Source organism: Rhagoletis zephyria, unplaced genomic scaffold, assembly GCF_001687245.7.
Source record: "Rhagoletis zephyria isolate East Lansing unplaced genomic scaffold, Rhagoletis_zephyria_1.1 Rzeph_scaffold_01181, whole genome shotgun sequence".
Lineage (NCBI taxonomy): Eukaryota > Metazoa > Arthropoda > Insecta > Diptera > Tephritidae > Rhagoletis > Rhagoletis zephyria.
This window is the reverse complement of record NW_016158265.1, coordinates 37,685-49,961: the sequence shown is the minus strand read 5'-3', so window position 1 is coordinate 49,961 and position 12,277 is coordinate 37,685. Positions and strand designations below refer to the sequence as shown.

The 12,277-nt window shown below is 37.7% G+C and overlaps 2 protein-coding genes across 2 annotated transcripts in view; both read left to right on the top strand.

Annotated features, from left to right (window-relative positions):
* The window catches only part of svp (COUP transcription factor 2), a 71,504-nt gene extending 67,733 nt beyond the window's left edge, over positions 1 to 3,771 (top strand). Inside the window, exons 4-5 of the mRNA XM_017616312.1 lie at positions 3,204 to 3,361; positions 3,632 to 3,771. Coding sequence (XP_017471801.1) covers positions 3,204 to 3,361; positions 3,632 to 3,748 — 275 coding nt within the window. The 3' untranslated portion in view covers positions 3,749 to 3,771. The remainder of the gene's footprint in view (positions 1 to 3,203; positions 3,362 to 3,631) is intronic.
* A 323-nt stretch (positions 3,772 to 4,094) lies between these two features.
* Positions 4,095 to 4,948, top strand: LOC108363068 (ell-associated factor Eaf-like). Its single transcript, XM_017616314.1, has one exon. The coding sequence runs from the start codon at positions 4,115 to 4,117 to the stop codon at positions 4,844 to 4,846; it is 732 nt and encodes a 243-aa protein (XP_017471803.1). The 5' UTR covers positions 4,095 to 4,114; the 3' UTR covers positions 4,847 to 4,948.
* Positions 4,949 to 12,277: the final 7,329 nt, after the last annotated feature.

The window sequence follows — 12,277 nt, the reverse complement described above, 5'->3', positions numbered from 1 at the left end:
CAGCTCAATGTCCACACTTATGAGGCTGGAATCTACGCAAATTTAAGTCAAATTCAAAACGACAGCAGATGGGTTTGAGGATGGCCCGATAAAATGCGGCAACGGCTTTTGAGGATGATGTTTAGTACGAGTAAAAAAGCTGATTGTAAAGTTAAGATACATACATCTTCCAGTTATTGTTTTAGTTGCGAAATTCAGCTTCAAAAAAATCTAATTAAAACATGAATAGAAATACATACAAACCGATCTATATGCGTAGTAAATAAAAACAATTTCCAAACAGAATATAATTTTAGTAAACAACTCAGTAGGGCCATAAGAAAAATCAGCCTAGTCCCGGCCTAACGTCTAAGACACGAGCTACGGGCGCCAATGTCGTCAGCGAGTTAATTTAATTAAAATTTACATAATAAATATTTATTGGTCATAGCATGCGTAAGAAGCACAATTGATTTTCTACGTACATACATTCATACATATACGCATCCATCTGCATTTAAAAAAAAACACTAGCGCTCGCATGAAATCGCAACTCGCGAACAAAGAATTTGTTTTCAAAAAGAGCTAATTGTAGGCGAAGTGTAGGGTAAGGCAAGACTTAAAATCCTCCTACCTCACCTGCCGCCCCCAACCCTAACAATCGGCCCAACGTGGCGTATACGCACCCAATCACGAGTATCAACTCAGCTCGACCGTTAATTAGTAAAGCTCGTCGTCGTATGTACTCGTGTTAGATATGTATGTATGTTTGGCGATGGAATATGTAAAGTTATGTATTGTATGTATGTACTGGTGTTTTGTAGTTTGCGTTTTGTTGCTTATTGGCGATTGGTGTTATGAAGTAATAGGAAAAAAAATAACTATACAAAAACAAAAACACATTAATTAAATACTTGTTAAATGTTGAATGCTGTATGTTGATTGTTGTTGATTGCTGAGTATGTCAATTACCGACGAGTACGACCACGGCTAACATGACGATGACGACGCGACTGTCGCTGTCCATGTTCGAAAACTTTTGTCGTATGTATATACATAAATATATACATATATGTACATTAGGGCGGGCCAATTTTTTTTTCTTTGGAGTTTGCCAAATTGCGAAAAAAATTACGAAGAAAATGGCAAAATGTTCTCTGTTGTGCCCTCTGGTGGAAATTTTAAGAAAAAAATAAGTGCAGAAATGGATTCTTCATACTAAAATACTAAAAAATCCCTTATAGCATGTTTTTTTTTTAATTTAAGCACTTTTTTACGACACTACAGCAAAATGTTAAGAAACCTATTTTCACAATTTGGCAAACTCCAAATTGATTTCAGACCCAGGGCTTCTTCGGCAAATTTTCCTAGAATTACACGTAGAATGCTTCTGTGCTATACGCGCATAGTCGAAAAAATCTCCCATAAAAATTGACCCGCCCTAATGGACACACATACACAGTCTATATATAAAGTATGTATGCTTATGGCTGTGTGTGCGTAAATATTACTGTATGTAACTTTGTAGTTTGTTCTTATGCATTCGAAAATTGTTATATCTCCACCATGGCAGGCATTCAAGGTCGTCCAACTGTTATTATCTTTAGGAATTTTAGCGATCATTGCAGGCAGTTTATATGTACCAATGAATTAAACAATTGTTGCTTAGTTTTGCCGCATCTTAATTTGTACGCGAGTTTTTAGCTATGTCAATCGAGCTGTGAATCTTCAAGAATTTGTTAAAATTTCAGCGGCGCAGAGAAGAGAACGCACTAAGGTGCTAAAGTGTATAAGTACGCATTTTTTCAACAAATTAAATACTTATATGTACCTATATTTATTTGATTACTAGTTATTGAAGGTTTGTCGAATATTAAAAAAAATACAAATGTAAATGTATGTATGTAAAAGCTTTAACAGACGGCAGCGTTAAACCGGATTAATGCGGACTTAATTCGGATCAACTGCAGTTAATTCCCGAGTTGATCCGGATCAACGCTGCCGTCTGTTTATGCTTTAAGCCTGGTATGCTGAAAAGGAAAAAGTGTTTAAGTCTTCTTATTTATGTCCATTTTCATAGGAGTTTCTAATAGTAAAGTAAACACATTTTTGTAAATTTATATTGACAGTATTCACAAGTTATCGTACGTAGTAATGTCTTAATGTAGTGAAATGTTTCAACGCGAAATAACGGTTAAAATGATTTTAGCGGATTTTTTTAGCGGATATAAAATATATACATAATTAGCACTTATTATACCCCACGAACCCCGTAAAACCATTTTAAACGTTATTTTACATTGAAAAATCTTAAAATTGAAGCCATCGCGACGCTTACGACATCTTGTGAATACCCTAATTGAATATAGTAAAAGTTGAGCAAATCCAAGTTTTATAGAAACGTTTTTCTGCCACTGCAACTTTTTCTGTGTAAAGTTAATGAGAGCTTCAAAATCATATTAATTCAACCAAAAACTTGAAGGATTTTGTAAAAAATAAATCTGTGAATAAACAAATTCATAGCCAAATATTTTCAACACTTACACGAATTTTAAAGAAATACACACATATGCCTTTACATTTTTCATGAATGGTGTTAATTTTTGATCGGTCACAAATAGCTTTTTTACGAGAATACCAAAAATTGCAAAAATGCAATATTTTGAGCAAATAAATATATTATCATGTTGGTTCTGTAAATTTTTTAAATTATTCTAACGTGTTTCGCAATACGCTCTTCTAGCTGCGCTACGCTTAACAATACTCGTTTTAAAAAATTAAACAGGTATCAACTCCCAAGCAGCTTAACTTTAAAAAGACAGTCGTTGCTTGAGCTGATCTGCTCTTTTACCAGACTGCCAGGTCATTTGCCCAATTTGGTGAAAACCACTATAATGAATGTTTTGATGTTTCAAAGTATGCCTAACATAATCAATGCACAAATTTATTTATTATGGAATTTTAGAAAGTAGAGCTTAAAAGAAAACGACTTCAGAGTGTTTAGTGGTTTAGTAGTTTTTTTTTTTTTAAATCGACTTATGCACTTTTTCCTTTCATTGCGAAACGGTTAAATACAATTCATCAACCAGTTTGCAAATCCGTTTTTGCTTCCTTGCAACCTTTTTCTTTTAATTTCTGACAGCCTTAGATACTATTTAAAAAAAATTACATAACCTTTTTAGATTTCCTGCAATAATTAAGTTTCTCGTGGATTTATATTTTAGATGCGTGTGGACTGTCGGACGTCACACACATCGAATCGCTGCAGGAGAAGTCACAGTGCGCGCTCGAGGAATACTGCCGCACCCAGTATCCCAGTCAACCAACACGATTCGGAAAGTTGCTCCTGCGATTGCCCTCCCTGCGCACCGTTTCCTCCCAGGTGAGCCTTTTTCAGTACTCAATTAATAGGAAATGTAAATACGATCCCGGAACTTCAAACCCAAAAGAAACCTCAATTTAAGCACTTTGAAAAAAGCATTTTTTAAGTAAAACAAAAAAGTTAGAGTTGAAGCAGTAGCTTTACCTTTAAACATCGCTTAAGATATCAACTTCTAACTTTATTTCGATATATTTTTGTATTTTATTGTTTTGCACTTTCCTTTACGTGTGTGTTTCTCTCTCTCTCTCTCTCTCTCTCCTCTCCCTGTAGGTCATCGAGCAATTGTTTTTTGTGCGTCTAGTCGGCAAAACCCCCATTGAAACGCTGATACGCGACATGCTGCTGTCCGGCAACAGTTTCTCCTGGCCTTACTTGCCATCGATGTGACACACAATGTGGCGCCAATTGACAACGACTTGATCATCCGCTGCTGCAGCCGCCGCCGCCGCCGCAGCAGCAGCTGCTGCCGCAAACGCTGCTGTTAGCCACAACCACCACGACCTCCACAATAACAACCACACTGCCGCGTCGCTCAGCAACAGCAGCAACAACTACCATAGCAACAGCAACGGCTTTGTGGACGTCGGCAACGGTCACCCCGGCAGCAGTACGAGCAGCAGCAGCAGCAGCAGCTTGCTGAATTACAATAGCCACAACAACAACAACAACACAAGTGGCATTGGCACTGCGTCTAGCGCGTTTTCTGGCACAGGCAGCAGCGGGCAGCATTTCAACGGAGAGGTGGGCGTGGGCATGATGGGCGGCTATGGCAGCGGTTTCTTCGGCCCAGCTGGCGCGGGTGTAGCAGGAGGCAGTGCAACCTCTGTGGGCAGCGACTACAGCAGCAGCAGCACCACCAATTGCTTCTACGCAGCTAGCGCCGCATCACAGGCGGCGCCGCCGACGACAAGTGTCGTAAATCCAACTACAATGCTGTCCAACTATTGTGACGCAGCTATGATGATGGCCGCGGCGGCCGTGAATGCCAATCAATGCCTGCAACAGCATCACCGAATGATGCTCGCCAGCAGCAACAGCAGCAGCCAGAACGAGGCGAGCGAGCACAACATTCCCGACTGCAGCGACGACATGGACATGGACGAGACGACCGACACCAATGTGGAAGCAGGTGCGTCAGCTCCGGCGCCGTCCGCCTCTTCGGTCGCTTCGTCGACAACATCGGCGGCAACCACAAGCGCTTCATCATTGTCAACGTCAGCGCTGGCGCTGTCAACTGCCAATTCCCCCACGGCCAGCAGTGTAACGGCAGCCGCGGCAACTGCGGCAATCATCAGTCAACAGTACCAACAACAGCAGCAACAACGCGGCGCCCAACACTCCCATCTCGGCCACAGCCACAGCCACAGCCACAACCACAACCCCAACCACCATCTTCACCAACCGCAACAACAGCAACAGCAGCTTGCATCGCCAACAAATCTAATCGATATCAGCGAAGTTCCTCTCATTGTCGATGTCAAGTAGAAGAATGAAAGAGTAGTTTAGTTTTAATTACAGTGAAACAAAAGTAGAAAAAAACCCCCCCCAAAAAAAAACAAAAAAGTTTACGAAAAACTTGCAAAAAAAAAAATCAAGCTGAAACGAAGACATGAAATATTAGCTTAATTTTTTTCTTTTTAGAATTGTTAAAGCGCAATTTTTTAGAAATGGGAACGCTGTCGTACTTTTGTAAATATTTTTAACTAACTAATATTTATAGTAATTTATTTATTGAAGTTATAAAAATGTTTCTCTCAAACTATGAAGCTTGAAGCCAAAACTCCAAAGCTATTAGCGTAAAATATGTATGTGTATAAATCGAAAACAAATCGAGTCCCAAAAATGTAGCTCCCTCCCTTGATTTACCAGGGCCACCAAACGAGGCTTAGAAAATTTGCAAATTTCTCCTCCTCTCTGCTGGCTTCAGGTGACATATCCTTTGCAACAAAGCAACACACAAACCGAAAAGGAGAAACAAGGAGTTTCGTTAAACGAAGCTCCGGTAACTCCGACCAAAAAAGGCATAAATCAACAATTTTCGTAGCCTTAAGAAAACGTGAAATTAAAAATAGAAAATACGAATGAATGGAATGGCACTGAATCTTACTTAATTTCAGCTTAAATTTTAGTGCTTACTTTAAGTTTTAAAACGAAGTTTTATCTCATCCCTTACACAGTCCAACAAATGCAAAACTTTTTTTCTGCAACAGAATAACCATGGACTAATTTTGAAAGAGGGCATCGATCTGACCATTTCCGCTGCACAAAGCCATAGTCCAGCAGGTCTGAGTTTTGTTTTACTTGCACTCAAAGGTTAAGGATTCATGTGAGTTTCTGCACCGGAAGTACAAAAACTCGAAGACACATAGCTTTGACGTCTTCGAGAAAAATAATCCTCATCAGAAATTAGGGGTACTGTGCGAAGAATTTGACTTCCGCTGATCTCGCGTTTAAGCAAAATGCTAGAAAAGAAAATGACACTGCGTGGAATGACGAATTATAGTTCAAATAAGATAATATCGTATACTTAATAAGTAGAATTAAAAACATATTTGTATCGCATTGGAGAGATTTTTGAAGAGTTTTTGTTTTTCTTAATTTCTTGTGCAATCGAAGGGAGCACGAGAATTTTTGTTTTTTACAAGCGACCCCTACTTCTTCATGATTTTTCACCATGGCGTCATACAACTATTGTAATTATTTCACTCTTAGAAAAATAGTGCGAAAATCTTAAAAAAAGTCAACAAGATTGGATGGTGCTGCGTGGAAGTCTACACTGAGAAAAAAATCAACCAAAAATTGGTTGATTTACCAAATTCAAACTTGGAAAGAACTCAAAGTGATTTTTGTTTAATATATATTAACAATGCCATTGTTGATATTTTCAACAATGATTTGGTAATATTGACCACATTTTTATTCACTTTAAACATATTTTTGTTTGTTGATTTTTTCTTTTGAATGACGCTTACGTTCTGCACTTCACAAATGCTTTTCAGAGTTCGGACAAACATTTTTATTATCATGTTAACATGTTGCTCTGATGCGATTGGAACGCGGACCTGCTGGAAGCCAACAAATAAGTAACAAATAACAGCAATCATCAAATGTTCAACTTGAATCACATTTCTTACAATCGGTGTATTTACAATGAAAAAATCAAACAATAATTTGATTGAAAAAGCCATTGTACTTTTGGCTCAGTGTAAGTTAGCAATGGTTAGCTTTTTAAAGTAAACCTCTTTTTCTCATATATCAAAGCTCTAAGCATGATGCCCTCTTTCAAAATTATGCCATGGTTATGCGCTGTTGCAAAAATGCTGTTGTACAGTGTTATTAATATTTTAATTGTACGTATTAATTTGAGTTAAGAAATATTTTTTTATATATCTTGAACTCTTTAAATTTAAATTTTTATAATTTTATAGAGAAGCTTTACTGAATTGCTTTGTCTTATTTTCCCCTTCAAGTGTCTTTTATGCTCCACTGTGGCAATTTTGTGCTTTAAGTAAATATTTTTCGATTGAGTAAAATTTTAAATTTTACATTTTACCATTAAATGTTCAGAAAAAAAAAAATATTTTAAAACATGCAGAATTTATTTAGCAAATTTTTTTGTTTTATTTTATGTAAGCTCAGACCAGTGCAACTTTAATTTTAAGTTGGAAAAATATATGTAGTATATTATTTTTTATTTATGTATACAAAACCAGAAAATATTTTTAAATAAAGTTTGATATTTTAAATACATATGTACATACATACATAAATGAAAAGATGTGTTTTAATTTTTCTAACAAAAGGTTGGTGGTACATTTTATATATTTATTTTATACGAATTAATTTCGGATTTTTTTACATTTCTTCATTTAGTATTTTAATTTGTTTGTTTAGTTAATTATTGTATAAAAAAAAAACGTTGTGCAACGAATCAGTGCTTTGCATTAACGCAAAAAAACAATGACTGGCTAAAAACATAAATTTGTAAATAATAGCCGAATCGCAGTGTGTTATAAAGCAGAAGGGATAGTCCCAATGAATTTTAAACGTAGATCTGTACATAATAACGGAATCGAGAAGGGACTAGCGATAAATCACTTTTGAAAAACAAAAATTGCAAACACGTCAAAATGCTTTGTATTATATGCGTGTGTATCGGTGTATTGAAATTTGTAAAATATATTCCTGACAGACATTTAAAAAAAAAAAACCCATATAAAGCACAAGAAAGGCGATAAGCGAATGATTCCATTGAAACTTAAATACTCGGAAATATAAAAAAAAACACAAAAAAAAAATGCTTATCAAAAATGGAAAAAGCGTATGAAAAGAGGCGAAGAATTGCAAAGAATTGTGTATAAATTAAATTGTTGTAAAGTTCCAGCTCGTTTCCATACGCGTGTAGACAAATTCAGACACACATACATACATACAAAGCCAGAATGCATATGTGTGTGTTTGGTAAATAAACAAAAACAAAAAAAAACATAAACAGTTATTTATATGCTATATATAAAAATGATATGTTATCTATATACATATGTGTGTGTAAAAATAAATTAATTAATTTTAAGCCGTCGAGTTTGTTTTTCATTGAATATCTTTTGTATAATTTATTCGAATGAATGTGTCAGAATATAGCCATTTAAAGTCAAAAGTTAAATAAAACAAAAAATGCTACCATTAAAAGAAATAAATAAAAAACCAAGTTCTTGAGATAAAAACAGGCGTTTTCACTTTCGGGCTGCGATCGGTCATCAAAACTACTCGCAAGACACTGCACAACAAAATTTAGTGGATTTGGTTTTTTCGGAGTTTTATTGTTCGGTTAGGTAGAGTGAACCCATAAAACAGTTTCCAACTCTATCTTTTTGTTTCCTATGTGATCTTTGCGAAATCCCATAAATGCAGCAGAAAAACCTGCATACTTGGTGAAATAAATTTCTGCGCGCAGATAGCTCACAATACCGCAAAGAAGATGTCGATCGAACAGCGTTTTTTATGAAAAAAAACACAGATTCTCTTCGAGGGTATAAACCTGCCAAGAACTCTGCGTCTTCCTAAGCAAATCAACGAACGCTTCCACGAACATACTCACACGCATATCTTTGTCTTCTCTATCGCAGATCTCATCTCCGCTTCACTCTCCACCGATCACCACCTCACGTAGCAAATACCTTACACGTACTCACATACGTGTATGCGAGCTGCTCCGAAATTACTAATAATGAGACATGAAACTCGTGCGCTTAGCCCCTATAATGGATTGCAGTGAATTGGAATCAATTGCAGGTCAATTCCAATGCCAAGCCGTCTACATCATTGCGTCCTTGCTCGCTGGGCTGGGACGAGAAGGAAGTCGACAGTGGAGGCGGCACACAAAAGATAATCAGGAACAGATTGTGCGATCAGCAACAGCAATTGGGTGGGTATCCCTAGTTTGCTCGCAGGCTCGCTCGCTCCCCACTGCTGACATCAATGTGATCGCGCAAGTGAGTGAAGAATGTATGAACGATCGGGCCGAGCGGCAAAGTGCATCGAAGTTGCGATAAATTGCGTGAGACATAAATTAGCCTGTAAATGACAACTTCGGCTTCCAGAAACGTAAATTTTATGGCCACACTCCGCCGCACACCAAAGGCGACAAACAAGTGTGGCAGAGGTGAGCGCCTACATGTCTATTTATGCGGTACATGCCACTTTCCGTCCGTCGTGTGTCATGTCATGCTGCGACCGTGGCGATCACATTTTGCCGATCGATCGGTCGGTGATCGGCAGTAAGCATATCTCTTCGAAGCATAAAATCGCACGTGAATGAGATGGGAAAATTAAGGGAAGCTGCACTCGTCAATGATTGTGGTTTCTGCTGTGCTCGACGCGGCGATGGGCGATCGCTTGTCGAGATGGTGTTGAGTTATTGCCGTTGGTGGAAGGTGTTGATTTGATTACTTTTACGTAAGTGCTGACAGCTTGGCCAGTCCAGCTCGGGAGGGTAAGCAAATCGTGATATGCAATCGGGGATAATTTTGGTTATTCGATTTGCTTGGTTTCTGATTGCTATCCGCGCTACATTTGAGGTGTTAAGCCTAGCGGTGGTTTCCGACAACTCAGCACCGTAATATATTTATTCGTATGTATATGAAAAATGATTTGACTTTAATGATCGCCACTGACTACAATCAAACAGCCGAACTAGCTCTAAGAGCTACAACAAAGCCACAAATAAGTAAGTATACGAGCAAGTACAACTACATACATACGTAAATATGTACATAGGATGGAGGTGCCTTTCGAATTGAATTTCGTTTTTTGTTTTACCGCCCATAGTCCATTTTAGGATTGTTGGCATTTTGGCATCATTTTGCGGCATTGAAGGTGTTAAAATTGCCAATTACCAATTACCGATTGGCTTTTGGTATGTTCATACATACATATCTACATTGAGCCCGAAGTATTTGTGGAGCTACAAAGGCTGGCAAAATCAGATTTTAAGCATTCATATTTTTGTATGTATCTATGTTCAAACAGATATTTTCCATGGACGCAATTTAACACCAGAGGATTCGCTTCATATGCGAAAATGATTGCTTTGCTGCTGGGTGACTGATTGCCCGCCGAAACGGTTGCGTACTTGTGAAGCGTTTCGGTTGCCATGTGGTGTTAACGTGGGAATTCGCGAATACAAAGTTATAGCTTCGAGTATAAGTAACTGCTATTCTTGCAAATAAGGTGCGAAATTGTGTTAATGTGAAACCAAAAATTAGCAACTAAAATACGAATTACAGAAATTTGCACATCGATGAAATTAGGTGTGGGGTCAATTGGTTGATTATAGCTTTTTGGAAGTGTGGTTTTTGGTGTGTAATAGAATAGCCAGAGGAGAAACCGTGGTGGTGATCAAGTACCTAACGGAAAAGGGCACGCTTAGTTAAGCGTACTTGATCAATGATGACGAAATGTACCGCTATGTGAATGCTAAGTTCTAACCTAATTTCTTTTGAAAAGGGCTTGTGCATGGGCTCGGTATTCATAGGCCTATTCGGAGTATGTCTCCCCAGCAGTTATCTACCTGAAGCTAGTAAAGTTTTAGGGTATAACAAATCTCTATGAATACCTTCTGCTGGCGCGATAGTTGCTAAATGAAGATACGCTCTTACACACAATCGGATGGACAAACATGTGGCAACGCCCTTCTGCATCTTATATAGGGCGGTGTAGCTGCATTTTCCACCATTTCATTTAGATGTTACTTTAACTGCGGTATACCCAGATTCCCTTGAAATCAAAATCGCGAAGGAGGCAGGTGGGAAGAGAATTCATTACTTTTTTATTAATATTGCATAGTACAGTAGTAGTTTGCGAAGGGAAAGAGAATGTAGCTCATCGGGCCTAAACGCATCCGAAAAGATACAACCTTAGTCTATCCTAGGCAGGACATCACACGCAGTGGCTCTCCGATGGTGCCTATAACTCGTAACTCATTCCTTCTTCCTGTGAGAAGGAATTTAGCCATCTCTGAGCCTTATTCATGAGATCCTTGCTGTACCCGACTGTTGCTGCTATGTTTGACTCTAAAATCTGCTCCGGTTCAATTGGACGCTGCAAAGAACCACAGTTTACCATTTCATCAGGCAGTTCGATGCCTTGTCCCAGTACCCACATAAGCTTACGCTCATTCCATTGCACAATGGAGTTCGGCCTCAAATTGAATTCTTGCTCTATTTTAGAAGAGGTTTGAGCGGTGCCCAAGGCCGCGAAAGCAGCTTGGCAGCCACTAGAGATCCTAATAAAATAAGTCCACACCAACTTTCGCCAATTATCCGGGCTGCTATTTTAAGTTACCCTCCGGATTAGAGATGGGCACGGGGCTTAATATTTAATCTCGACCCCGCCCATCCCGAACTCTACTTTTAAGTCCCGTACCCGTCCATCCCGACAATTTTCAGAATTGTACCGCAGGGACCGTGGGTCCCAAAATCTATCACTTAAACAAATTCATATGTCTTTCAAATTAATTTTAAATAATAAAAAATCAAAGATCTGGCATCTTTCGATTATTTCGATTGGCTTTGCTTTTCGTTTACTTTTCAATAAATCGTAAAAAAGCGCTTATTTCATACATCGTTTTTAAGGAAGATTTTCTTAGGTTGCGGTTTATCGGAAGTTCGCCAGTTGCGGCCCTTTTTTGTGGCATCATTCACTTTTTTGTGCTATTTGAAATCAATTGAATCCAATTTTATTTTTATTTATAGAATTTATTTTTTGAAAAGGAAACTAATTTTTTTTTCATTTAATTTTTTATAAACTGTTTGCTAAAAGAAAAACAAAACCACTAACAGGCATTTCTCTTTCAACTCGCCTCAGTCCTTCGAAAAACAAAAGTCTTTATATTGCGTCGCTACAATGTTACGATACCTTGCGCATGCGTCTAGAATGAGACGCAAGTTAGCGAATCGTCAAATTTCGAATCTTCTTAGAAGCAGAGGATACTGGCTTTAATAAAGTGTTGAATCCCACACTTTTTCCTAATGACAATAATTTTTACAAATTTTTTTTTGCGTTGGAGAAGTTGAAATTTATTTGAAACAAACACAAAATTGCATAATCATTCGTTAAAAAGTTGGAAAGTAAAGGTTTCTTTTTACTTAACTTTAATGTTCATTAAATGCCGTCAACGAATCATTGACTGACTCTGAGAGGGAACTTTTTCAAATCGTTACTGAGGAAAACCTTAAGTAATCATTAAGTGACTCTGAGTGCGGCTGCTAGACATTTGTGTAGTTTTTTGAATATATGTACATACTTCCCAGATAGAGGTCCTTTTTTATACGAAATCGCCATATTAAATGGATTGAACTGAATAATTTTTTCTCGGCGAGGATTATACAAGATTTTACAGTTGCAATTCATTGGTTG